Raw genomic sequence first — 27,800 nt, forward strand, 5'->3', positions numbered from 1 at the left:
AGAAAGGGTCTATCAGCTCTACAACGCCATCTACTGTTCTGATTTCAGCTACAGGTGGGCTTCATGTCTACACATTTTACAGATTTCCATATTGTCCTTTGTTTTGAAGGATCTCATTTAATTTACCCAGAGTTTTTGTAATATTTTCTATGTAATGCCAGTGAAGTTAAAACCAGACAACAGTTGTACTGCAGCATGCATAACAACCTTTTGGAAAAATGTTTTGTTGTTTTTAATCACTGGCCAGTAATCATAAGGAAGAGCGCAGGAAGACTCCGGAAACACATTTGGAATTTGTCATTCCTGATAATGCAATAGGCAACAGGTGTAATATAATTTTTATGTAGGCCAACCAGGAAGAGGTGCACAACAGTTTCATCAGAATTGGTGATGGAATAAACCACAGCACAAGACAGACATGCCATTTATGTGTGTGCGTGCAGGTAAAAGTGTGTCTGTGTATTAATCGGTAATCTAATATTTTCTTATCTTAATTTATCCTTAAATCTTCTGTCTATTTGTTACTAACGTAATTCATATAGAATTGTTTGTTCAGTTGTTTTTGATAAGACCAGCTTTATGTTTACCTGCAATGTTTTGCAATAATGTAATAGCAGGTGTTTCTGAGCTTATCTTCATTGTCCTGAATTTCACTGCTCTAATGCTATTGGCTGTTGCACTCAGGCAAGGCCATAAGCGTGCAATAAACCTGAAGGAGGACCCAAAGCTGGTGGTTAATTTACTGCTTAGAGCAAAGAGCAAAACACACAGCACTTCTTCTTCATCTGAATTCAAGAGAATATCTTTTGATGCATCTGTTTTAGTCAGTAGCATCATGACAATTACAACTGTAGGACTGGTGAAGAAAATGTTACCCAAGGTAAGAGCTCAGTGTCTTTTTCTATAACCACTCAAACTGCAGTAGTAAGCTTGTTATTTGGATATTAGTCTTAAGACTTTTAATTCAGATCTATGAATGACTCAGTAATTACTGAATTTGAGTGTGGGTCAGGCTCATTTTCCCCCATCAAGTCAGCATTTTCTGCTCATATCGACCCAATCAGGTCAGTGTGCTAAGGTGTATCAGGCTGCTATACTGAGATCTTATTACAAATTTGTATCTTCACAGACGTATAATCACAGAAAAGAGGTCTCGTCAGAAATTGTGACTGTCATATCCCAGTACAAGCACCTACAGCCGGTCGTGGACAGATTTGGTGAGTGACTTGCATTACAATCCTGAATAATATTCATTTTAGTTCATTTACAACTACAGCTGTACTTCATATAATGTGTTTGGTGCTCTTTAAACCAAACAACACTAAAACATTCATAACATTAAAAATGATGCCTGTGTGTTGATCCAGTTTTCAATGATGGCACTGTGAAGAAGCTGATAAGCCTAGTAGGAACAGTGGCGGTGTTGTATCAAGGTTAGTGACCTGACCCTTTCCTTTTACAACTATTAAGGTACATGACAATTAGACTCCTGTCTGATATGCTATAATAAAAAATGTTAATGTTTAATAAAGGTATACAGTAAAGGTTCAAGCTTGAGCCGTGCACCGTGATATATGAAGGAACACAATATTCTGTGTAACAGGGAACATTTATAACATCCCTCTATGTCTGTGGCCAGAGGAAAGCTATCCCCGCACTCCTCCAGTCTGCTATGTGAAACCCACCAAAGAGATGGTCATCATTCCAAGTAGGCATGTGAACAGCAATGGCCAGATTCTACTACCTTATCTGGATGAGTGGAGACATGTAAGTCTGAAATCCATGTTTAATCAAACTGGGTTCTAGTTGTAATATGGTTATAATATGGCTATACATATGGCTTAATGGAACTAGGATCTAGTTATAGTTAATTAAAATTGTAGTTTACAAAATAGAAAAAAAACATTTTTTTCCTCCAACGTTATAATGCTGCTATAACTACTATACCTATGGTTTAATGGGACTAGGCCGTGGTTCTAGACCTCCCATCAGAGTGGTCTCTGTCTTTTGCATGGTACTGTAGCTTAAAAAGGGGAAAAAACAGACTAATGTTGTTTTCCTTCACTGTTATAATATGGTTATAATAATTATAGATATTGGTTAAAGGAACTATGACCTAGTTATAATTTATGCAGTAGGAACAACAGTCTCTAAACACTTGCTGTCTGAGTGGCCAGTTTATCACATCCTTACAAGAATCTGTTCTGTGTTTATCTGATTCTCTAGACTCAGTGTGACCTCCATGGCTTGATTCAAGTGATAATGGCTGTCTTTGGTGAAACGCCTCCATTGTGTATGCGGCCAGGTACCTACATGCTTTTAGTGTTGCACTGACTCATTGCACACAAACTCCATCATTTCCTCCTCTGACACGTTTTAAACTCGGTGCTCTGAAAATGTAACAAGACAGGGATGCTGGTGAAATGCTGGTGTCTGTAACGATACCATACACATCAGCTTCTGTGCCATCTTGATAACAAGGCTTTCAACTGGATCATAACAACAGCTCTCTCTGTCCTTGTATCACAGTATTTCCAGGAAAATAGATACAACAGGAAGGATATTTAATCCTGCCAGTAAAACACACAAATGTCCAAGAAAATGAAGTAAACAACTGCATCACACAGGCTGATATCACGCTTGACATTTAGCCTTCCATTCTGTGGAACATTACAGGGTTTAAATCACTGCAAAAAGGACATTTTCTTGCTTTAATCTGGAATATAAGAGCTTTATTTAGTAAATAAATGTAAATATTTCAAAGTAATAATATTTTAGTTAGCAAGTCCATATATGGAAAGTAAGATAAAAGAAAAAGAGCTCGTTTTGAATTAATAATTTTTGTGATGTCACAATATTAACATAAATCCATCTATTCAGCCTACAGCAGCTTAGCTGCACACATTCATAATGACATTATAACAAGTGTTAAAGCCCAGGCTGCTTTTTGAATAAGGCAAGAAAATGTAGGATAGAAGTCCTTTAACATCAAGTGTCTGGTCCTGAAATGTGTTTATGGTCAGAAATAAAAATCTTTGAGAATCTGAAACTGTAAACCTTATTATTCTTCCCTATTCTAACAGTTACCATATTTTCCACAGGTTTAGGAGCAGAGACTCAGAGAATTTCACAGACTAGCTCCACACGACACAACTCCCACATAACACTGCAGAGAGAGGACGGGGTACCTTTCCAAGGAAATAATGAAACCAACTGTTAGCTGTACAAACTGTATTCATATTTTGTATGTAATTGTATATATTCATATTGAATTATATATAATTTATGTAGTAAATGATGGGGTACACACAACCTAATGGAAATACAATAAGATAAACATAGTCCTGTTTATGACTTGAAGCATGTCCCTCAGATTCTTCTATATGTAAATTTTGAATTTTGAATGGATGCATATTTGTTTGCAGTCTATTAGAAAACATTGATTGTCCTGGTTTCAGTGTACATCCATAACTATTTTTCATATTCATTTCTATTATAATAATTCTGGCTTATTTCTGAAGTGGATGCATTTAAGGATGTATAGTGGAAAAAAACTTTTTGACCTGTACAGATCGATGTGCATGTGCTTTTCCATTTCATTGAATATTTTGGGTAGTGATGTCTCCATATAGAGCTTGTTGATGAAAATAAAAGACTTTTATTTTGAAACCTACACCCAGTTTGAGAAAGAAGTCGAGCTGTCTGTCCATTTTGGCAAAGTGCACTTGCCTTATTTACCTTTCTCGACGAGCTACACTTGACTCGGAGGTTTCCATAAATGACTGAATTACTACCTAGACAGTTTTAACCGCGTGATATACCAGGTAGCCGTGTTGTACTTGTCTCAGAACTTAAGATTTAATAGAGTATCTCGGTTTGACAGTTTCCTGGCCCTGGCTTGGATTAGCCGGGGACCAGGCCAGGGTTACTGAATCTAGCTAACCTAGCTGGCTGAGCGGCCGGTTAACATTATAGCTACAGTTAATATTACTTTATTTTATTTCTAAAAGATCGCCAGAAAGGTTTAGGAGATCAGCTATGGCGGTTGTCAACGAAGGCGCGCTTAAAAAGATGCTGAAGGTAAGCAGAAGAGTTTTATTTATTTGTTTATGATGTATGGTGAATGATTTTGATGCAACTAGCTAGCTTAGCTTAGCTAGCCAGCCTTGTTAGCCTGCGAACTATTTAACCCAATAGCTTGACCAACCCTGACCCAACATTAAGTAGTTAAGCTTTCCGGGTAGCAGTTTATAGCAGTTTATAAGGCCATTTGTTATGTGTTTTTATATATATATATATATATATATATATATATATATATATATATATAACTACAGTGTAGCTATAGAGCGCCATTAACGTTAGTTAGGTTAGATGTTTAAGTGAAAATTACAACAGCGCATGAAAACTGTACCCGGTAGTTCAACTCTCAGAGACCCTCTGCTACAAAATTTCAACAATAATTAAATGTCACTAAAACTGCCCATTTCAACAGTTTATACTCTGTATTGTATTACAGCATAATTTGTGGTAGAAAGTAAAATAATTATCTGAATTTTACAGCATTTCAAAATCAGCCGTCTGCAGGCTATAAGCAACCAGCCATGTAACGTTAACTAGGTTAACTGTAGGTTAACTGCGATTAGTGACACAATAATATCAACACACACACAAGCTGAAGATGTACATACACACATTTGAGGCATTTTGTGTGAACGTTGAAAAAATGAGCCATGTACCACTTTGTAGCTTTATTCACAAATTTCGTCTGTTGCAGTCAGTGGGTAAAGCACTAGTTAGTTAGCCAGAGAGCTGTTAATCAGAGGAATCAGGTGATTTGGGGCAGGACGTATAAGAGAATTCATGGTTTTTGTGCAGACCTCCCAATTATATTTATAGCATATCGCTACAACTGGAACGAAACCTCATGTCTGCCAAAAAATGACTTTACAGGTGTAGGGAAAAAAACATTCTTTACTTTTAATGTAAGTCAGTGTAGCCAAACAATTGTCCAAGTAATTTTGGGCCATTTATTTTGGTCCATTCGTCATGACATCTACACACAATTTAAAGGGCAGCAGACATCATGTCAAAAACCGAAAAATGTTTTGTTCCAAGAGCAGTGATGCGTGTAAAATAAAGCACGTTATTGCTGTTGGAACAAAGCATTGCATGCAGTTCATGTACTTTTTCAAGTTTTCAAAAGGCCTTTTATGTTTTGTGACAATTTCATGATTAGACCAACATAAATGGCCCAAAATTGTTTCTAATATAATATCTTTACATTAACTTGCATTGAATTATTATTTTTTTTCTTCTCCACTTGTAAAGGTACCCTTTTGGAGATACAAGGTTTTGTTATGACAGAGACAGTATATTAGTCTTTGTGTGTTATATGCTCACTAATTTTGGATCAAATTAAACTTTGATAAGATTACGGTGAGAAAGTGTTGTTACTTAAAAAAATCAGTGTTTGCAATTTCGCAACATTTCCCCAAAATACAGTCCAAAGTGTATTATGTAAAAACTTCATACTTGTTTTCAGTGGTTGGTTGTCTTCTAAAAACAGTTTAAAAGGGAAAATGTACATCAACAGAATCCATACCTGGGTCCCTGGTGGATGAACTAGTAATGTGAGTTTTGAACTCCTTAAGTCCTTACTGGGTTTATTTGCTAGCACTGGTGTATAAGCAGGACAGAAAGCATTTTTGCAGAATGTGTCATTTATGTGGTGTTTATCCTTAATCACTGTAAATAACCCCCTTTTCATTCTGCCTGCTTTTGTTCACTATTCAGCAATATAAATACCGTGACCTCACTGTTCGTGAGATAACAAATGTCATCTTGCAGTACAAAGACCTAAAGCCTCTGATGGATGCTTATGGTAAGTTCTGTTCAATTTTCCGTCATATGCTATCACACACCAGTTTATTAGAGACAACTTGCTTGTACTTTCTAGCCACTTTAAGAAGTCCATTATATAGGTGTACAATTTCAGTCTGTAGCCTATGGATTTGTAGACTTCATCAGCCACACCCTGCCTCAGTCCAGTGTCTGACCACAGGACTGCTGTTTATATTGTTATCCACTGAATATTGCTGGCAAGGTAGTGGATGTGGCGCTAGTGTAACATGTGCTGTGACAAATTTGCTGTAGTTTAAGTGCACTTTTGTGTCACTGGAATTTTGAGAGATGTCCACCACCAGAAAATATCCAGCCAAAAATGTATCTGCTGTCAGAAACGGATCACTGATTCCAAAGGGGCAGCTAACACAAATTATGCATGGCAGTAGATGGATAATAGTGTCCACTGTCCACCAGATGGACTCGCAGGATAGGGGTTTCTAAAGTGGTTGGTAGAGCATTGTAATGATATGAAAGTTTATAATGGTTTAAATCTGTTTTTGTCTGTGCTATATAACCTTAGAATATATGATTGTTATTGTATTTAAAGTAAATTTGATAATATGCATAAAGTTAAAGAAACGATTTGTAACAGTTGGTTTGGTTGTGGGTTTCTTGTTTCACTGCAGTCATTGAATAGATTTGTTAAATTCCATTTAATTCAATAAAGGATTGATTAGCTGAAGCAGGTATATGATGGTAACTGTAAATACTGGACCTTCTCAAGGAGAATTTTCAAAATGGTTAAGCTAACAGATAAAACCACAGTGTATTGTTTATTTGTTGTGTTTATTTTAGTGTTTTTAAACAAAGACATGCTTTCTGCCTAAATGAATAGCTTTAAATATTTTCTGAGTTGATTAAAACTTTAACAAAAAACAGTATACTTGGGGCTGGTCTGATGAGAGAGATGTTTAGAACCTAAGATTAAGTAATCATATTTTTCTGCTTTTCCCCCCATAGTGTTCAATGATGGATCATCCAGGGAATTAATGAGTTTGACGGGGACAGTGCCAGTAAGCTATAGAGGTATAAATGCTAGCTGTTCTTGTTTTGGCATTTTTAGTCAATTTAACTTAATAATTAAAGAAATCAAGACTGTATTCTATACTTAAGGTTTTCTTTACTTCTCTCTTTATAGGAAATGTGTATAATATCCCTGTGTGTCTATGGCTGTTGGATACATATCCCTACAACCCTCCCATTTGTTTTGTAAAACCTACCAGTGCGATGATGATCAAGACTGGGAAACACATTGATGCCAATGGCAAGATCTACCTGCCCTATCTACATGAATGGAAGCATGTAAGACACAAAATGTAGAGCTGATTTATTAATGCACAAAATGTTTTTGCTTGTGTTGGATGAATACTAATTTTACACATTCATCGGTACAGTCATAGAAAAAAGTTTGGGCACTCTTGGGCAAGTTTTTTTTTTTTCTTTTTTCTTTTCTAAGTGAAAATAAGTTAATACATTCATTTTGATGCACAATTACTGTTTGTTTAATTTAAAAGCATATACAATTCTGTAGGGGAAATCATTGCAAATTCAAAATGGACATATAACGTTCAAAAAATAACATTTCTCAGTTTTAATATTTGATATGAAGTCTTTGTACTACTTTCAATTAAATAAGGTTTAAATGAATTGCACATCTATTGCATTCTGGTTTTACTTACATTTTGCACGGCATCCCAGCTTTTTTGGAAACGAGCTTGTAAGTTTGTTCTCTGTAGAGCGTGCTAACTTTTCACTTGTTTTGATTTGATTAGACGTTCTAAAACTTTTATATGTATATAACTGTACGTTTAAGTACTGTCTGTTTAAAGGGAACAAATGAATAAAATAGATTTATGGTAAAATTGAAGTGTTTTCTGTTGGTTAAAATTACTTTAAAATCATACATCTGAGTCATTAGTCACTAGTTTGCTGAGTGGTTAACCAGTAGCCCAGGTGGTGAGACAGGACTCAAACCACTTTACCGAAACCATTTGATTTTGCATTAGTTCTGGAACAGTTCAGTGATCAGCTGCCAGAGCAGGTACAACATTACAAATGTTCATATGACGTACCTTCAAAATATTATAAAAGCAGTGATCTGGTTCTTGATTCTTGCAGAGAACGTGAGGAACACCAGACATTCCTTTTCGTTTTCTGTACTTTCTGGTTCGGACACTGCCCCCTCCAGCACAAACATTCATGTTCTGTGCAAGTATATTGGCAGACACCTGTATGAATGTCTGCATATGGTGGCTATTCATATTCACAGATACACAGTGGATATCATTTAGGATCCTGTATGCCTTTATGTAAAAAGGAATTTTGCAAAATTTCTGCATAACTCAATCATTAAGAAGTAAACAAAGTAATTCAGCATGGTTTGAATGATGAATTGTAGAGAAACATACCGATTTCTTTATAGTGGTTGTAATAGGAACCAAAGGTTGTGATGTGTACAGTGCAAATATGGGCATTTTATTTGCTATGCAAAGTGACTGGCACATTTGCATGTGTCTTCCGAGTTTTGTTTCTAATGTTGATAATGGAAAAATAGTGATAACAGTGACTATTTTGCCAGAAAAAAGTGGTGTTAAATTCTTCAGATGTCTGTTTCTAATCACCATCACTGTGAACATTTCTGACCCAGTAAGTTTCTCTAGAACTTCCCCATCAAACCACCCTGAATGACCTTGTTTAGATCTTAACCCTTTAATTACTGAGAAAGTTTGAAAAATGGATGGAATTCCACTTTAACACTAATTAGAATGGTGAAAACTGTTTCTGGTTCAGCTTTCTGAATATTTTGCTAAACATGAACTTTGAATAAACACTCTTGGTAGCTTGATTTGTTCTCATGTACAATTTCTGTGTGTGCTTGTTTGCATGTTACCATCCAGCCTCAGTCTGACCTGTATGGCCTGATCCAGGTGATGATTGTTGTTTTTGGAGAAGAGCCTCCTGTGTTCTCAAGGCCCACAACTCAGCCCCCTTATCAGGCATTCCAGGCCACTGGGCCCCCAAATCGTAAGAGCCCTCCAAATGTTTGAAAACCACATACACATTATATTTGGAAGCTATACTTGTGTGTTTGTATCAGTATTGATGAAATTCAGTAAAATGCGTCTATATTTGGAAAAGTAATCTCCCCTTTAGAGAGATCTATCATGTTAAAATGTCTAGTGTCCTCTTCTGTAGGATGTCAAATGAGTTTTATTTTAAAGTTTTTGCTGGCATTGTAACGTCTGTGACAAACAAGCAGAGACTGTATCTGAGTGAGCTGTGTAACTCCTGCTTTGGACTATAGATGTCTCTCATCAACTATGAAAGTTGCTGCTGTATTTTAATTATCTTCTACTCTCTTATCCAGAGTCCTACATGCCTGGCATGCCTGCTGTATCTGCCTATGGTCCAAACCCAAATCCATGGTAATGCATCTTTCGAGTCACAAGATATAGATGAAAATCACAATGATTACGTATACAACACAATACATGTCTATTTATGTTTCTTGGAATAAAATTTTAGGTATGTTTGTAATGTGTAACTGTTTTCTTTGTGTGATATATGCATTTCGTCTGTTGTAGTGGCTACCCAGGATATCCTTTTGCTGGAGGGACAACTTATCCTGCCACAGGGGGTCCTGCACACTACCCTTCCCAGCCTCCAGTCACTACTGTAGGTAAGTTATACTGCCCTGATGGATTCTGAGATTTGTAGTACATTTAATACAGTATGTTTAAAGCCAGGTAAAAATAAATGGACCGGATTAGACCAGAACACACATACAGATTTCTGCTACACAAATAGGCAAAATATGTTGTTGGCAATTATTTATAGTTTCTGATAAGAATCTGATTCAAGGTTCTAGTAAAGCAGCACAAGAAATTTAATAGGAAGACTTTATTCCCATTCCCAGTTCCACTTCTTACAACATTTTTAATACCATATTTATAGGGTGGTGGGTGCTTGTTCTGCAGTGCAGTAGAGTGCATTATGCAGCTATCTTTTACCACTAAATCACACCTATGTGCTGAGTATGAGACTCGCTGGGCTTAGAACAGTGTCCACATACAGTCAGCAGAGAGATGAGGCTGCATTAATGTTAGAGGTGATGGTACAAAAAGTATGTCATTCATGACACTGACCTTTCTCTGCCACTGACCTCTGACCTTCAGTTTGGGTCCACACCTTTTCATTGTGACCTCAGTGGAGTGCTCAGAAAGGTCAAGCCTGTAACCAGACTCGGGGGTAGAAAAGGTCAAAGTTCTGGGTGGATGTAGTTTAAAAGAGCTAGCATGTAGCCCCTTGGCTCGTGAGCACCTATATTTAGAGTAGGGAGTGGGATAATGTTCCATGAAGAGCTTTCCAGTGTGGCATTGAAATTAACTGTGACATTCACACTGCTGACCAGAGGCTAGCAGCCTGGACAGCCAAGGCAAAGTTGTATAGTGCAGACATGCTACAATAACACTGTATGAGATGCACAGTTTCTGAATTTTCTGCATTAGTTTGCGCTTAGGACTAACGTCAGCAGATAAGTGGATGAGGCGTATAGTGCAAGAGTCCATAAATGCAGACAATGGACTGTTCAGCACACCATACAATAAACTATACAATCATTAAGTGCAAGACAACAGTGCAAACAATAGAGAATAATATACAAGCCTTGACAGTACTGTTGTAGGTGTCTTACTAAGCAATGTGAACTGTAGATAAAGTTGAGGAGTCTATGTTGCAGAACTTCATGTACCTGAAAACTTATTGATTTCTCCAAATTAAAGTTACTTCATCACCTAACCCCCTACAATGCAACTTCAGTACATATTTCAGAAATATCTGCTTGTAGATTCATTCAAAGCCATCAATTGAAGCCAACATAACACAGACAGTAGCATCAAATCAAGGTTTTGCCATTTTCCCTCGCTCCCTCTTAAGGGCCTAGTCGGGACGGCACTATTGGGGAGGACACTATCCGTGCCTCACTCATCTCAGCTGTGAGTGATAAGCTGCGCTGGAGGATGAAGGAGGAGATGGATCGAGCTCAGGCCGAGCTGGACGCTCTCAAGCGCACGGAGGAGGACCTGAAGAAAGGCCACCAGAAGTTGGAGGAGATGGTGTCTCGCCTTGACCAGGAAGTGGTGAGAGTGCAGCTCCCAGTAGTCTGAGCGGTTATTTCAGAAACGATGTACAGTCTTTTGGGTCAAGTTTTGTCTTTCGAACACTCAAGGTCACAAAGAATGTTACTGCCTGCGTTTTTCCGTTCTTTTCTCATTTTGCTTTAATTCAGCTTTTAAACAGTCTTACGAGTAATGAGGAGACATAAAGGTAGAATCTCTAAATATATATATTGTATCTTTTTTCCAAAAAAATATTTTTATTCCTTGCCACCTGGTGATAAATAGAACAATAAGGTGGGGTTAAAAAAATATCAGGTATAACAACTTGGGTAGATGAACACTTTCCACCCAATCAAATTATGTCACCGTGGTGATGTGATGATAGCATTACTGGACTAGTTTTGGTGTTCCTGCTGGTGCCATTAGCCACTATTTTATTCTATAATGAACGGGTACCCCTGGACAGTTATGAGCATTTTGTTCTGTCATTATCTGCTGTTGCAACTGGCATTGGCTGAGTTTTCTATCACTGCTTCTTTTAATAATGTGGAACATCTGATTTGCCATCATCTACCACTGTGATTATGTTAGCGCAGTGTAACTTGTATGATGATGTTTATTTTCTTTTGCAGGCTGAAGTGGACAGGAATATTGATCTCCTAAAGAAGAAAGATGAAGAGCTAACAGAAGCTCTAGAGAAGATGGAGAACCAGTCAGAGAATAATGACATTGATGATGTCATTGTTCCCACAGCACCACTTTATAAGCAGATCTTGAACCTGTATGCAGAGGAAAACGCGATTGAGGATACCATCTTCTACCTCGGGGAGGCTCTGCGCAGAGGCGTCATCGACCTGGAGGTCTTTCTCAAGGTGGTGCTCATCTTTTTTACTTTACCTCATCATTTTCAATTTTCGTTCAGTGGACCATCTGATTTCTTCGCAGTTTTGTTCCCACTGTTACCTTTAGATTTTACATTTATTCTGAATGGGAGCTTCCTGGCCTGAACACTGCCTTACCTCTGTTTATTCCTTTATTACAGCATGTGCGCCTGCTGTCCCGCAAACAGTTCCAGCTGCGAGCACTCATGCAGAAAGCCCGAAAAACTGCTGGACTCAGTGACCTCTACTGATCCCACTGCCAACTGATCTCCTTTTTTTCCTTACTTCATTTTTACCCATCGCACCTTCCTCTGTCTGTCTGCATAGTTCTCAGCAACATTCTGGAAAACAGCACATGATGTCTTTGTGTCCTTCAGGATGCCAAGGCACTAGATTTTGTGTGTCGATATCAGATGAAATTTTATAATCAGAAAGGAAGCACAACAGTGATTAATTCTTCAGCAGATTGGAGACGAGATCACTGGGGTAAATCTCTGTTTTTCTTGTATGTAGAACATTAGTTATGTCCATCTTTTACTGTCTTAGGACTTCCTCCGTCTTAGGATCTGTTGGTACTTCTAGTTTTATTGCAGTGCTTCACATAGCTCATGATAACTGTTATTACCAGTTTATTATCAAAATGTGAAAAGAGTTTTTTTCAGGACTCACTCCAACATGTAGCCAAGTGTGATACTGCTGAATGACTTCTCCACACCCCATAAAAAATTATGGGACAGGAGGAACTGTCTAACTGAGCTTCTGTATTTCAATAATTTAACTTCACTGTGTCAAACTGACTATGTATGTTTCCCCTGTGCTGTCATGGGGTCAACCTGCTGTATTCTGGTTGAGAGTTGTTGCTATAATGGTACAACTGTCTGTCATGTAGCTATTTAAAATTTATTTGACTGATATTTCAGGTGTGAAATATTTGGAAAGGCTACAAAAGCATTTACCCTCTAATTTCTATGAGACTGAGTGTAAATTTATGTATGTTTGCATGTATGTGTGTGTGCGTGTGTGCCTGCATGTCTGCTAGAGTTTGAATGATTCCAGCATCAGCTTTGGGGCGATAGCTACTTTTTTATCTTAAGTAGGTTTCAAAGGAATTGAGAAGAAAAAATGTTTTTGACAAAATACTTGTAAAAATAACTTATAGGTCCATTCATTTTGTTTTTAATGCACTTTGGGTTGTATTGTTTTATTAAATTGAAGGGATCTTTATATTACAAAGATCATTCATCTTATTGTTTCCTTCCTGTTGTTTTCAGATCTTTAGTCATTAATATCAGCAGCTCAATAAAAAGCAGGAGGATTTGGTCTTTGATACTGCTGTGTGAAGTTTATGTTGCGATGTTATTGTAGCACTGAGTACACTGCTCTACTCATTCTGATATCTCTTAGCATGTTATGCTTGTTTTTGTCCCTTAATTTAAAGGGTAGCCTTGGGGTGGGAAGAATGACGATATTGTATTACTATCATGATTGATTCTGTTATTGTGATGTTTTTTAAGCATCCTGTGGATATTGTAAGAACTTACAGAATGCTAACCAAATGCATATTTAATATAAAAAGCATCATTAATCCTGTATATCTCGATGTATTGCAACCAATTTTGTCTAACAATCGTACCAAGAGATTTTGATAGCTGTTTTTAAAATGTGGCACTATTAGTGCATTTTGTCAGCATGTCAGAAAATCATGATGCATCTCATGTGTTGTGAAAATGTATAGCGATTATATTTTTGCCATACTGACCACCCCTAGAGTAACCTCAGCGTACAGAGTACTCCTCTGTATACTAGCCTTGGGCTGATGATTGATACTATTGAATATCGCAAAAAATTTGAATAAGTGATATTTTGCAAAATGTTGCTCAGTCATTCATTCTTTTTCTTGTGCTGCATTTTTAATCGCTTTACTTTTATTTATTAATTTACTTTCTATTTATTAATACATGTGTAGAATGATTCTAATCTGTATTTAGTTAAAACAATAGAAAGCAATACACTGAATACACACTATAGACACAGAACCTCATCAGATAATAAACTGCACACTTATGTACTTTAAAGACTACATGCAAGTCAGACAAAGAAAACTAGAGTAAATGAGAGAATAAAATGGCCAAGCTTAGGTGCCAACCAAACAAGTATGGACAAGTCGAATGGGAATTATATTACCAGGGAAAAGTTGTAAGCTACAAGCGTAAGGTTCTGTAGCCCTTATATTTGTTCAGTGAAGTTGGATCAAGGTGAGATCTTTATCACAATATTTCTGCAGACAATCTTCACACTGGTGGTCACAATAAGTTGCTCAAGCATTTATGTAATGATTACTGATAAACACTGAAAGGTTTAGGAGGAGGACAACAAAGGGCAGTATTTTGTAATTCCCCTTCTACCTTTCATGACCGCCTCACATCATTTTGTTATACCGTCAGCATGTTTGTTGAGTCACTGTCTTGCATTTTTCACTGCTGTCTATGCGCTATTCATTAATGGAGAAAGACATCTGTAGAATGACTTCTGACCAGATATTATTTGGGTGGTGGGCCTCAGCACAGCAGTGACTGACATGATTATTGCACTGGTATAAGTGAATTGGGTACAGTGGTGTTGCTGAAGGGCAAGAGCAGCTCTGTGGTCAGAAACTGCCCATTGATGAAGGGCTGGAGCAGGGGTGCCCAATCCTGGTCCTGGAGATCACCCACCTGTTAGCGTTTAGCTCCAACCCTAATCTAACATCTGATCCAGGTGATCAAGGCTTGGACTAAAGGGAATCTCAATATTATAGGCAGGTATGTAGGACCTGAATTCTCTAGGGTGGTAGATCTCCAGGATCAGGATTGGGCAAACCAGAGCTAGAGGAAGATGAATGCATTACATTACATGTAGGGCATTTGGCTGACGCTTTTATCCAGAGTAACTTACAATTTGATTGGGGATCTTGTCCAAGGTCTCTAATTGGCATAGTGTGGGGGATCCAACACAAGTCTGCAGAGTGGAGGGCAGAGGTGTTACACCAACCTCAGTTGGAAAAATTGTGCATCAACATATGTGCTACAGTCTCTAAAATCCAGCCCTAAATAGCACCATTGAGGTCCTGCAGTTTACAGTTGCACATACACTTGCGGAACACAAATTAAATGTCCCATTTCTCATTTTAGAGATCACGATGCAGCCTTACTGCTGCCTTCAGCAAGGACCACGTTGAAACAGCAGTGGCCACTTACCTAAAATTCATTGAGATTCAGGTGAGGACCAATCAGAATGGATGAAGTGTAGAAGATATTTAGATTTAGGTAAAAATGTGTTTATTAATTTGCCATTGACCTCCAATATGTGTGGAATCTGATTAGAGCCACTGCAGATAAGCAAATTAGGTCATTTAAAATTATGAGTGTGACACCCTGAGTGGCACATGCACAGCCTGCATGGTTCATGAGTCTGTCCCAAATGGGACTGGGCTTAACTGTCTATCAGCAAGCTAGAGTTACAAGGGAAGGGTTTCTGTTCCTCACACCCTAACTGTGTCAGTTTCAGTGCAATGAGCACAGTCCACCACACAAATACTATCAGGTCCTAGGGTCACAAACTGACCAATGGTTGATGGGGTAGAGGGTGGACCTCAAGAGGCTACACTCTGTGATTATACAACAGTCCTCCTCCTGAAGATCCTCATTCCTGCATACTGCAACCTCCCTAATGCATCTGATCCAACCAATCAAGAACTTTTGAGTAAGATAATTAGCTGGAGCAAGTGTGGCAGACGGGGAATGGAACCAGATCTTGAATGAAGGCATTTCTCCAGGATCAGGGTTGGTGACCAATGACCTAAAATGTAGGTGGACCTCATAACAATAATTTTGTCAGCCAATTAAAATTTTTCATCATGTGTTAATGGAACCCCACTAAAACATCTAAAACAAATGCTAAATGTTGGACTGCAGTTTTACAAAAGCTATGCTGTGCTTCTATGCAATCAGCTCTTTTTTCCACTCACTATAAAATCCTTTCAGGTTCTGGAGCACACAAAACACGGAAAAAAGCATAGATTTTGTTTAGTCAACCTTTATTTGGAGGTGGAGTGATTCTGTCTGCTCTGGCACTCTGACCACATTAAGTTCTGTGTCTGAGTGAAATGCCACTAGGAGCGTTTTGTTAGCAATCAAGCTCAGTTCACAAATAAAAATACAAAAATAACCTTTCTAGATGATATATAAGGTGTACAGATATACATATCACAAGTACGTGTGACTTGTCACTTAAACTGACAGATATCTAATTATACATATACTTTCACAATTATGTTGCCAGAAGTTGCAGTGAGACGCAACAAAATTCCATTTGGTTCTCTGTCAGGTTATTTGTTCCACATTCAGTTTAAACCAAATGAGACAAAGAACTGTCAACAGTTCCAGTTGACCCTGTTTGTTTTGTATTACTGAGATGTGAGGGGCTTGTCTATGGCAATAAAGACTCATCTCAGTGCACTTGAGGTTGATTTTGCTAACAGACATGTATACCTTGATTCAGGTCTGGTTTGATATGATGTACAGCTTTGGTTTAACAGGGTGTTGGTCTTTATAACTGACTGTTTTTGCATTGGGAACAAAATGGTACGGAATGCTTGTTGAGTTCAGAATACAAATACCAAACAGAGACCCAAACTGACAAACTGTCCTGATCATGAATAGGTTACTTTCCTTTGTTGTTTTGAAAAATAGAGAGGAAGACAAGAAGCACAAACATATATGCACACTTACACTTAACTTTACCATATATTTACCATTTACCAAGGCCATATAGCATGTAAAGACTACATAAATATATGCTCCTCTAAAGCTATAGTGAGGAGTGTTAAGGTCTATGGGTCTGAGGTCTGCTTCAAGACATCTCATGAGGGTGAAAGAAAGGGGAGGGATGGACTCTAGGTAGAGATTGGGTGTCATGGAAGGTGAGGTTGGGGAGCCACTTTTGAGATTTGCCATGAGAGACTGGAGGTTATATTTTGGAGGGGAGCATGGTTCATAAGGTCAGCTCCTTCTGTACCCCCCACAGTGTCTCAGCACTCTTCACCAGCTGCTTCTCTTCCTCGGGCTTCAGGGTCATGTGCACCACATCAGTCAGGCCACTGCTGCCCATGATGCAGGGGACACTCAGGAAGACTTCTTCTTTCACTCCATGCATGCCCTGGAAAAACAGGGCAAGAAATTAAAAATGTATGCAAAACAACTCATTAATGCTGACTTTGTATGTTGTAGGGGATGTTTATGTTTCTAAAAATAAACACTGCATTTTAACCAATCATGGTAGCCGTACCACATAGTTACTAAGTTGCATGCAAGCAAAGTAGTTCATATCACATCAGCAGTAGCTCTTAACTGTAGGTCACTGTGTATTGTGGGTGTTGTCACTTGAGAAAGATATGGATGCAAGGTTTAAAGGCTGGCAAAGTTACAAACGCCATAAATTGTGGCATAAAAAGAAATGTTGTCAAGTGTGGATAGAGGAAAAAGGGCAAGTGCTTGTTCAAGATAAATTGTTCATATTGAAGCATTGGAGGGTAGTGTTGGTGATTATTTGTATAGCATAGCATACAATATTTTATAACGCTCACTTCTGTAGTGTAGTGGGTAATACCACTGCCCTGCATGCAGAACACTGGTTCAGTTCCCCAAACATGCAAGCACACCACACTAAACCAATGAGTGTACAAATAAATAAAACCACACTCCCAATGCTACATTCGCCTACTACCTACCTCTTAAAGCTTTTTATATACTAAATCTCATTATTTAGTAACTACAGGGACTTTAATGCAAACTGGATGAGCTATTATTAGATTATCGAAGTTCATAAAGTTAAGGAACTTGAGTAGAAGGAGGAAGCTCTCACCTTGACCAGAGTGGACACTGGGTGACACTTGTGCAGGTTCTTCAGGATGGTCTCACACAGGTCAGCCACGGACATTCCGATAGCCCAGGAGGTGTACCCTTTCAGCTTAATAACCTCATATGCACTGTCAATGCAGATGGAGCACACAAAACACATTGAGGTTCTAAGTCTGTGTTTAAAATGCATTCATTTGAGTAGTCCTTTATTGCTAGATGAATATAGCAGTCCCCATTAATTAAAGAGTTTTTTCAGTTTGCAGCAGCATATAATAGATTAACCTGTGCCAGGTGCACTATTTCATTATCTGGTCACAAAGCTGTAACATGAGTTTGGCATGCCGTGGTACCTGGTGTTCACATGCTCCTTATCTTCCATGGAACAATCTAGGACTTTTACTGTTAGCAATCACTTTCATCTCAGATAAAAGAAGATTGAGCAAGCCTGGTACCTATTCCAAGGCTAACTATTTTCAACTTTTCTCAAAGTTGGTATTTTTATCAGCTCAAGTTGATTGCATACATCTCACCTGTCAACCACCATCTTGTGGACGCTCTTCCAGTCCTCCTTGTCCTTGTCTGTGCCAATGTCTGGATTCAGGCCCTGCAAGGAAACGCCAGCTACATTCACACCACTCCAGACAGGCACTGCAAAAGACACATATTAAAGACCAAAGGCGTTTAGAATTACAATTTATAGGTCTGATTACACTTAAAAAAAATCTGTTATACCAGCATATTATTCTGTGACACACTGTAATGTGTATATAATTCAATGAGTATAACAATTGCAAACTTTTTCATTAAGAACAACACATTTTTAATTCTACATAAGCTAAGCAAACCTGATAAAAGGTTAAAGAGTATAGGTTCTCACCGCTGGAGTCACCATGTTCTCCAATCACCCAGCCGTGGCAGCTGGAGGGGTGCAGGCCCAATTTCTCGCCCATAAGGAACCGGAAACGAGCAGAGTCGAGGTTAGTGCCACTTCCAATCACACGATTCCTTGGAAGGCCGCTCAGCTTCCAGGCCACATAGGTCAGGATGTCGACTGCACAGAATACAGTTCATTATTTCACTATAGTTAAAGAATTCACATGGCTAAAGAATTATGTCAAGTGAGAAGTATCTTGATAAAGTATTAGTTGTACTGCTAAAATAATGTACTTTGATCTAATTCTGCTCTAAATAGGCCTACAAACAGGAGCTTTGCTGGAAAAGAGTGCTAACCTGGGTTGGACACCACCAGGATGATGCAGTTAGGACTGTACTTTACGATGTTAGGGATAATAAACTTGAAGATGTTGACGTTCCTCTGCACCAGGTTCAGCCTGCTCTCACCCTCCTGCTGACGAGCCCCAGCGGTCACCACCACCACCCTGGAGTTAGCAGTCACACTGTAGTCTGGAGCACACACAGAAAAGACTCACAGTGAGACATTCATGTTAAGCCAGAGGGAGTTCTTAGCTTGACATTTTAATCAGTAACTAAAGGTGTTGCTATTAATTGCTTTCATTTAATTCAGCATTGTCACCTCATCCTATTTCAACATTGAGAAACATTCATTTTAAATTTAAGATCAAGAAGAACTTTGTCATCTCCCAAATAGATAGACGTAATAGATAGACACATGTTTATGACCATGTAGTAAAAGTGACCAAGACGGTCAGTTCAGTAGTAAATAAGGCACAAGTAAGTAAGTAAATAAGTATAAACAGTGCAAACAGGGCTCAATAACAAAGAAACATCAAAAACCTTCCTTCAGAGGTTTTCCTTACCTTTATCAGCCACGATCTTGTGTGTCTTGAGGAAGAGACTGCCATGCTGCAGGTCCATAGCCTCACCCTTCAGCTTATCCTCCATCACATCAACCAGAGCCAGCTCATCAGCCAGGTCCTGGAAAAAAATCACACATTTTCTGTCAAGCCTATAAGCAAGGCTCAGATAAATCTTACACCGCAACACAGGAGTTTGACTGGAGTGCTGGTCAAAATACTTTACACAGCAACATAGGAGTTTAACTGGGTCATGGGCCTGAAGACTCTAAATTGCTGCATGGGAGTTTAACTGGGCCTTGGACTGAGCGAATTTGACTGTGTTCAGGGAATTTGATTGTGCTGCTGGCTGAAAGACTTATTGACCATTTCAGCAAGCTGAGAGACTTCACAACGTCCAGGGGAGTTTAGCCCACTGGCTGAGAGACATGACATCACAGCTTGGGGAAGTACAGCTGGTGGGGAGATTGTATTTGTTAGCTGTTGCTTTGCTGATTTTGTTGTAACTCTGAAGCGAACTTGAGTTTGAGAAAGGTGCTAAATAAATAACTAATGATTAAGTTCTATATTTGATTTAAAGTTATTCATAAATGCTGGAAAAGGTTGGAATTTGAAAATTACATGCTCTCAAAGTCACGTCCTTCTGACAGATATTAGGTGTGAGGCCATGGCTGAGCAATTTACTCTGAACAATGCATGTTGACAAAGGGAAAATGACAAGTAGAATCTTGTGGATTTACTTAGGCTTGACCTCTGGGCATAAAAGTTGATTGTTGAGCTCCAGACTCTTCTCTCTCATTCAGAAAGCTCAGCAAATAGCTTAAGGTCAGCTTGGAGCCAAACCTGTTACTTACATGTACTCCTGGCATTTTGCTCTATTTTACACAGTGAAAGGTGGAAACCTGGAGAATTAAGTTTCCCTCAAAGATTATTAAAATCTGAAAGCAAACAGTTACAATTAATTTACGGCCAACTCTAACAGGAGTGGTTTTTGCAGTGTGGCTTTCAGCCAGCTCCTCTCTGCTTCACTAAGCAGTCATGGAGGTGGAATGTCTCTGGACCATCTGACCCAACGTATGATTGTCTGACCTGATTCTGTCAAGAGCAGGGATCAAAGTGACCAAGACAATCATCTACATCATGTACAGCTCCTAACACCACTGGATTTCTGTGCAGTGTTTACAAAAGTTCATGAATTCTCTCAGAAATGGAATAAAAACACCACTCTATATTCTGTTATTCAAATATTTATTTTTAAAAACAATTCTTTATACTATTTTAGAAGCGTAATGCCATTGGCAATAAATAAATGAAAAATATCAGTTAATACATTCATCATATTTACTATTAATGGCTAATTTGATATAAAACATTTATTAAATAAAATTAACTCCATCATCACAGGAACAAGCTCACTCACCTTGAGCAGGATGCTGATGGCGGAGGCCATGCCCACCATGCCAACACCAACCACAGTCACCTTGCATTTGCTGCCCACTGCCTGCTCAGTGCTTACATGGGCAATCAGCTTCTCCTTAGTGGATGCCATTTTCTGTAGAGGGACACACAGTTGTCTGTTAGCAGAGCATTAACAGTTAATCTTTTTTTTTTACTAGGTTTTTAGGGCCAGGCATTTAACCAAGGGCTTGATTGAAAATGTGTTGTCATTAATTTAGATTAAATTTTGTGTGTGTGTGTGTGTGTGTGTGTGTGTTTCCGAAGATCTAGCGAATGAAGAACTTCTGAAGATAAGTAGCAGTTGGATCAGATGTGGCACATAATGGTTGTAGCTGAATCCTACAGGAAATGATATCAACAGGGGAGCAGAGTTGGTGGCCATTGCTTTATTACAGAATACGGGGTAGTTTGCACATGTGCAGTGCAGTGTATTTTAGCCAGGGGGCTAACCAGAATGCTAAAGTTTCTTATCCAGTTCAACATGACTGGAAATAGTCTGACAAGAGATGATGAGTTTTCCACAGCAGTAACTTCAGCCAGCTCTGGTTGCACCTTTGTTGCCAGTATAGGATGACACTATTTTTACTTGCTTGTTAGGTGTGGTCAGTAAAAAAGCTTTAGCTTTGGAGATGCTATTTACATCTCAGCAGCCCCCTCCAATGTTGCATGGAGAGAGGCATGTACATAAGTGGTTTCTGAAGGATACATACTTAATCAGTCCTCTGCAAGGACACCCACTTAAGCACCCTCCTTTACGGTGCACGTCAGGCACTGGAGGCCATGTGAATATAAGTTCGGTTAAGTCAACTAATGGGAGAAATGGACTTCAGACAATGGCCTGCTCTAAGTATCTGACTGAGTAAATATCAGCCTTATCTGTCTCCAGATGCTTGTTATAAATTGTCCATCCTTAACTGTGAGAACTGAGGCAGTGCCTCACTTATGCAACACTGGAAAGGCGATGATGACATCCAGACAGCTGCACACGAGAAGCAAATGCCTTGGCTATTTCAACATTGTGGATTTAAATATGTGACCTATTATACTCCACTATATATATATATATATATATATATATATATATTAATAAGACATATATACGTCAGAATAATATCCATTTCTAAGGCTGAAGGTCAGACACGTTTTGCAGCTAATTGAATCGTCACGAGTAAGAACTACAAGGACCATGATTCATTGCGCAAGCATCGCTTGAGGAACCTGCGGCTGCTGTAAGACCCTGTTCTGTCATGCGGACATTTCTGTGAGCACGTAGGCTCACAGCATCGTGGGTCCGGTGACACACCTGGTCAGTACGGACCATGCTCATGATCTTGACCAACTCAACCCCAGAAATAAAAAGGGAAATAAAGATAGCTGCCACAAAATACGATATTAGACGACGACGATGGATCTGCTGTCAATGCGCCAGCATCTTATTACAATTTTCAATTCCACCATAAATGGTACAGCGGTTAAATTACTGCGTCATTTCAAGGTGAAATTCCATTTAACCGGACATTCGAATAGATTCGATTTAACGGAGAATTCGAATAAGAACGTGACTTCATCTTCATATGACGCTGTCCAGTTGCTCGTCGTCCTCGAGGACCGCTGGATTTGGTCAACAGGTGATGAAGGACAGGATAACGGTTTGGGTCACACCACCTTCTTACTGGATGCATGATTACATAACAGAGCCCGTAGAAATGGTGCGCAGCCGCAGTGAAGCCTAATGGCTTGGCTAGTGTTACCATCAGTCTCTATTCGCGTGACTCTTTTTCTCTCTAATGCAGTCGTACAAGAGTAAAGCGCTTACGAATATGGTAAATCCATCAGTAGCTGAGAGCTTATTTAGATATCTAGTGCATTTTCTCTGCAGGCGGGGCTGACCAGCATCGCGTCCTTTTTTTCGAGGTCAGGACACTAAACCCATTTATGCACTTAATTACTGTAAAAACCACTTCACCACTGTTTATCAAGGAAACAGCTGCTGTGCAGTTTAGGTATATAGCCAGTTATTTCATATTATCAGTATTAGATTTCGAAAAATACTACCAATAATAAATAAACAGCACTCACAAGCAGTCTGCATAGTCTTTACATTGAGGATAGGAAAAAACACGTTTGGTCTCCAGAGTCTGTGCTCGATAAGTGAACGAATGAATGAATGAACGAATGAATGAATGAATGGCTGCCAGTTGAGTTTCCATACTAACCACAATACGTCCAGCTCCCCACTACAGAATAAAGGAACCTCACCATGAAGCCCCTCTCACCTGCAGACGGATGGTGTTTGAGCTGAAGCTGAAATGAAGCTGTCCGAATGTCTCGGGCTGGTCTGCTCTGGTCAGTGCAGTAGGGCTCTTCCGCAGCTGTGCGGATTGCGAGGGGGCGGTGCGCGCGCTTTATGAGGCACTGTGAGCTCACGACCTCATTTACATATGAACCAGGCGGGCTTGGTCTCGCGCCTCGTGGTGGAAGGCACGTTCCCTGTAAGGAAACGTCACGCGCGGTGCGGATGTGGTAGAATGACTCGAGAGTGGAGTGACTTTGTCATCTCAAAGGGAAACACCCTGTACATTAATAAACCAGCTCTCTTCACCAGCCTTATAACCACGTGTGCAGCTAAAAGGGGTTTTTAATCTGTCTATCTATCTATCTATCTATCTATCTATCTATCTATCTATCTGTCTGTCTATGGCGTGTTAATGTATGTTGTGCTGGTTCGAATGGATCAGTGCTGCTGGAGTTTTTAAACACTGTCCACTCACTGTCCACTTTATTAGACACACATGCCTTGTAGTTGTAGAGTCAGAGACAGTAACTCATCTGTTCTGCTCAGTTTGAGTCTGTCATCTTCTAGTCCTTCATCAGTGGTCACAGAATGCAGTATATCAGAATCTAAGTCATTTACTTTATTTTACGTACCAAGGGTACAATGAATTTCTCTCGGTGCGGGTGTCGGCATAAAATTGAATTCAATAAAATATAAATAATTAAAGAGTGGCTATACTTTATGAACACAAACAATCTGCAAGTAAAATGATGTGCAATGGGAGATAAGTATAGCTACAGTCAGAGGTATATATACTGTACATACAGAAGAATTCAGCAAATATGAAATGTAAATGTAAGTACACACACACAAACACACACACACACACACACACACAGACACACACACACACACATACACACAAACAGACACACACACACAGACACACACGCACACACACGTACACACGGGGCAACAAAAGACTGGGAAAGTTGTGGAATGCTCAAAAACCACCTGTTTGGAACATTCCACAGGTGAACAGGTTAATTGGAAACAGGTGAGTGTCATGATTGGGTATAAAGGGAGCATCTCTGAAAGGCTCAGTCGTTCACAAGCAAGGATGGGGTGAGGTTCACCACTTTGTGAACAACATTGTGGAGAACAATGTTTCTCAACGTGCAATTGCAAGGAATTAAGGGATTTCATCATCTACAGTCCATAATATCGACAAAAGATTCAGAGAATCTGGAGAAATCTCTGCAAGTAAGCAGCAAGGCAGAAAACCAACATTGAATGCCCGTGACCTTCGATCCCTCAGGCGGCACTGCATTAAAAACCGACATCATTCTGTAATGGATATTACCACATGGGCTCAGGAACACTTCAGAAAACCACTGTCAGTGAACACAGTTCATCGCTCCATCTACAAGTGCAAGTTAAAACTCTGCCATGCAAAGCTAAAGCCACATATCAACAACACCCAGAAACACCGCCGGCTTCTCTGGGCCTGAGCTCATCTGAGATGGACTGATGCAAAGTGGAAAAGTGTCCTGTGGTCTGACGAGTCCACATTTCAAATTGTTTTTGGAAATCATGGACGTCGTGTCCTCCGGGCCAAAGAGGAAAAGATTGTTATCAGCACAAAGTTCAAAAGCCAGCATCTCTGATGGTATAGGGGTGTGTTAATGCCCATGGCATGGGTAACTTGCACATCTGTGAAGGCACCATTAATGCTGAAAAGTACATACAGGTTTTGGAGCAACATATGCTGCCATCCAAGCAACGTCTTTTTCAGGGACGTCCTGCTTATTTCAGCAAGACAATGCCAAGCCACATTCTGCACGTGTTACAACAGCGTGGCTTCATAGTAAAAGAGTGTGGGTGCTAGACTGGCCTGCCTGCAGTCCAGACCTGTCTCCCATTGAAAATGTGTGGCGTATTATGAAGTTCAAAATACGACAACGGAGACCCCGGACTGTTGAGCAAGCTGTACATCGAGCAAGAATGGGAAAGAATTCCACCTACAAAGCTTCAACAATTAGTGTCCTCAGACACACACACACACACACACACACACATATATATATATATATATATATATATATATATATATATATACACAGTTCATCAAAGGCACCATAATCAGTTAGTGAGAAGAGTCAGGTGTGTTGAGTCAAGGAACTCCTGAAACAGTGCAGTGCTGTGGGTCACCAGCAGGAGGATTAGGAAACACTGCTGTAGACAAACATTGTCTGTGACTTTCAACATGACATGGAAGGTCTTACGATAAGTGTGGAGGACCACATCAAACTACTACTACTTATTTATTATAGCACCTTACTTGGTTTATTAGATTTGACATTAGCTTATTTTATTTGTGTCTCTGCCTGACTTTTGCAGCCGGGGCAATTTCACTGGCACTTGTCGCCCTGTAGCTCCTGTCGGAACCGATCCATTAATGGCTTTATTGAGCCTCTTATATCACCACTGACGTGATTTTACACCTATTACTTTTTGGTGACTACAGTAACGATAGCAGAATAAAATGCTGTAGCAGAGGTGGTTCTCAGAAGATATTCAGACAACTTAAATACTTCAACCATTAGCCAAAATCTGTGTTTTGTAAGCAGTCCTGATGGCTTTTTATCTCCCTCCTATTTATGATGCTTTGTCTTTGGTGGTCATTTTAAAATGGCACAATTAAAAACGGCAAAATAATATATTTATTACATATAACACTTAAACAATCAAAATGACTCCAGTCAAATAATGTATCACAGAATGTATTTTTGGTACCATGTCCCACTGCAATACCTCTTAAAGGAGATGTGTGTAACCAAGCATTTGTCTTTGAAGATTTTTGTTATTACATATTCATTTTTTAACTGGGGCTCATAAAATCTTTTGTCGCACCACTGTCGCACCACTGTTTGCTTTTTGTGAACTTATACTGCATGTTTATAAGGTATAAGACACCCAACAAACCCTCTTACTGAAGGCTATAGACCACCCTGCTTTGCCCTTTGGTACCTGACTGTACTAATATACTTTATCACTGCTGTATTGGTTTGTAAACTTTATTGCCTTATTTATGGCTTGTTTAATGGCAAAACCAGAATGCCTTGTTTTGCTTCCTGGAGCTGAACCTTTATCCAGATCAGGTCCTACAGACAATATTAAAACTCTTATCATGTAGACTAGACTGATTAAGTTAGCAGTAAAAACATCAACAAGGAAGCCAGTTAAATCTTTTATCAAGCAAATATTGAATGAAATGCAGTTTTGGGGAGCAAGGCTGCTTCATCATTTTTTTCTATTAAATAAAAAACTTAAAAACAACATAATGCTATTGATGCACTTTGGTTTCGACTTGAATATTATTTGCCATGAATATTAGCAATGGATCCTGTGTAATTCCCTGCTTGTAAAGGAGGACCCCCCCCCCCCATAGCATTTAGGATTCAGTTGCTCCCCCCAAATAAATGTAAGCTTTATTAATTTGCTCTAATAAAGAGGCCCTCATTTAGATGAGAGCTAAAATAAGGAGGACAAGTGAACAGGTTGTGCCTTGGTTCATTAGGTTGAACACAGGGTTGAAAATGAATGTATGCGCTGTGCATAAAACAGACAAACATAAAGTGGTTTATATGATGATTGTGGCATTACAGCAGATACTAAAAGAGTCAGAATTCAGCTAAATACACAGTCCCATTAAAGAGAGAAGGTGGACTTTGAATGTGCACATTAGCAAGACCTTATAATCAGGGTATAGCATTTAAGCAATATTCTTTTAATTAATCTTTGTTCGATTATTAATAATGAAAAACTTCCAACATGTTTTATACTTTTTGGAGTTATCACATTATTTGTGAGGTCAAGATAGTGTTAAACCAATTTTATTAATTCAATTTTTGCCCATAATTGACCTTTTAGATATAAATATCTAGTGATAATAAATGGTGGTGCATTTTATTTAAATAGGTCATGTAATGTACATGTCCTGTAGCATTCAGACAATGTAAAGTTCATGTGTATTGAAAATGTTGTAATGAACTAGCACCAAAACTGTAGAGAGAGTTTAGTTCCAGAGAATTTGTAGAGAGGAGGATTACCACTCTGTAATGTCTTTGTCAAAACCCTACAGCGCGCTCCCTAGTGAAACCATAGTTTATAAATGCTTAAACATCTTTAAGCCAGACATGGCCTACTGCAGTGTAAGGCGCTCCACAAAGCTCACTTTACCGATGCTAGGCTGGCAAAGATATTTCCGAATTGAAGTGATGCTTGTGAGAGATGTAAGCAGTCCTCTGGCTGACCATGTACATATGTTCTGGACGTGCCCCCGACTTAGTAGTTTTTGGTCTAATATATTTGATACTCTCAATCAAGTCCTCAACTGTAATTTAGGCCCTAATCCTTTAACAGTAAATAACCTCACAGTGTGTTATTGCCTTCACAACCTTGCTGGTGCTGGCCAGACATGCCATTCT

At 39.0% G+C, this 27,800-nt stretch overlaps 3 protein-coding genes across 4 annotated transcripts; 2 read left to right on the plus strand and 1 right to left on the minus strand.

Annotated features, from left to right (window-relative positions):
• Positions 1–237: 237 nt before the first annotated feature.
• On the plus strand, positions 238–3,684 carry zgc:123278 (uncharacterized protein LOC641569 homolog). 2 transcript variants are annotated; one of them, XM_037542658.1, is made up of 6 exons: positions 238–880; positions 1,130–1,217; positions 1,368–1,433; positions 1,640–1,767; positions 2,227–2,305; positions 3,102–3,684. In XM_037542658.1, the coding sequence occupies exons 1-6, from the start codon at positions 593–595 to the stop codon at positions 3,218–3,220; spliced, it is 768 nt and encodes a 255-aa protein (XP_037398555.1). In that variant the 5' UTR covers positions 238–592; the 3' UTR covers positions 3,221–3,684. The 2 variants fall into 2 exon arrangements, with proteins under 2 accessions (XP_037398555.1, XP_017577991.2); XM_017722502.2 differs by having other exon boundaries at positions 248–880; positions 1,604–1,767.
• Positions 3,685–3,693: 9 nt separating this feature from the next.
• Positions 3,694–13,497, plus strand: tsg101a (tumor susceptibility 101a). The gene is made up of 11 exons (XM_017722509.2): positions 3,694–3,824; positions 4,011–4,080; positions 5,797–5,884; positions 6,868–6,933; positions 7,046–7,209; positions 8,805–8,931; positions 9,275–9,332; positions 9,492–9,586; positions 10,843–11,045; positions 11,657–11,896; positions 12,067–13,497. The coding sequence occupies exons 2-11, from the start codon at positions 4,039–4,041 to the stop codon at positions 12,154–12,156; spliced, it is 1,173 nt and encodes a 390-aa protein (XP_017577998.1). The 5' UTR covers positions 3,694–3,824; positions 4,011–4,038; the 3' UTR covers positions 12,157–13,497.
• A 2,464-nt stretch (positions 13,498–15,961) lies between these two features.
• On the minus strand, positions 15,962–23,470 carry ldha (lactate dehydrogenase A4). Its single transcript, XM_017722507.2, has 8 exons — positions 23,312–23,470; positions 20,998–21,129; positions 19,581–19,698; positions 19,033–19,206; positions 18,680–18,853; positions 18,333–18,450; positions 17,807–17,930; positions 15,962–17,101 (listed from the first exon to the last, which is right to left on the minus strand). The coding sequence occupies exons 2-8, from the start codon at positions 21,124–21,126 to the stop codon at positions 16,937–16,939; spliced, it is 1,002 nt and encodes a 333-aa protein (XP_017577996.1). The 5' UTR covers positions 21,127–21,129; positions 23,312–23,470; the 3' UTR covers positions 15,962–16,936.
• Between the last annotated feature and the right edge of the window lie 4,330 nt (positions 23,471–27,800).

Source organism: Pygocentrus nattereri, chromosome 11, assembly GCF_015220715.1.
Source record: "Pygocentrus nattereri isolate fPygNat1 chromosome 11, fPygNat1.pri, whole genome shotgun sequence".
In the NCBI taxonomy this organism is placed as follows: domain Eukaryota; kingdom Metazoa; phylum Chordata; class Actinopteri; order Characiformes; family Serrasalmidae; genus Pygocentrus; species Pygocentrus nattereri.

Coding starts and splice junctions, on each gene's coding strand:
- ldha (XM_017722507.2), bottom strand. CDS start 21,126: ATGGCATCCACTAAGGAGAAGCTGATTGCCCATGTAAGCACTGAGCAG. Junction 19,699..20,997: donor CCATCAGCATCCTGCTCAAG/GTGAGTGAGCTT, acceptor ATTTTTTTCCAG/GACCTGGCTGATGAGCTGGC. Junction 18,854..19,032: donor CCTGGTGGTGTCCAACCCAG/GTTAGCACTCTT, acceptor TATTCTGTGCAG/TCGACATCCTGACCTATGTG.
- tsg101a (XM_017722509.2), top strand. CDS start 4,039: ATGGCGGTTGTCAACGAAGGCGCGCTTAAAAAGATGCTGAAG. Junction 4,081..5,796: donor CGCTTAAAAAGATGCTGAAG/GTAAGCAGAAGA, acceptor TTCACTATTCAG/CAATATAAATACCGTGACCT. Junction 6,934..7,045: donor AGTGCCAGTAAGCTATAGAG/GTATAAATGCTA, acceptor CTCTCTTTATAG/GAAATGTGTATAATATCCCT.
- zgc:123278 (XM_017722502.2), top strand. CDS start 593: ATGTTTTGCAATAATGTAATAGCAGGTGTTTCTGAGCTTATCTTCATT. Junction 881..1,129: donor TGAAGAAAATGTTACCCAAG/GTAAGAGCTCAG, acceptor GTATCTTCACAG/ACGTATAATCACAGAAAAGA. Junction 2,306..3,101: donor TCCATTGTGTATGCGGCCAG/GTACCTACATGC, acceptor TATTTTCCACAG/GTTTAGGAGCAGAGACTCAG.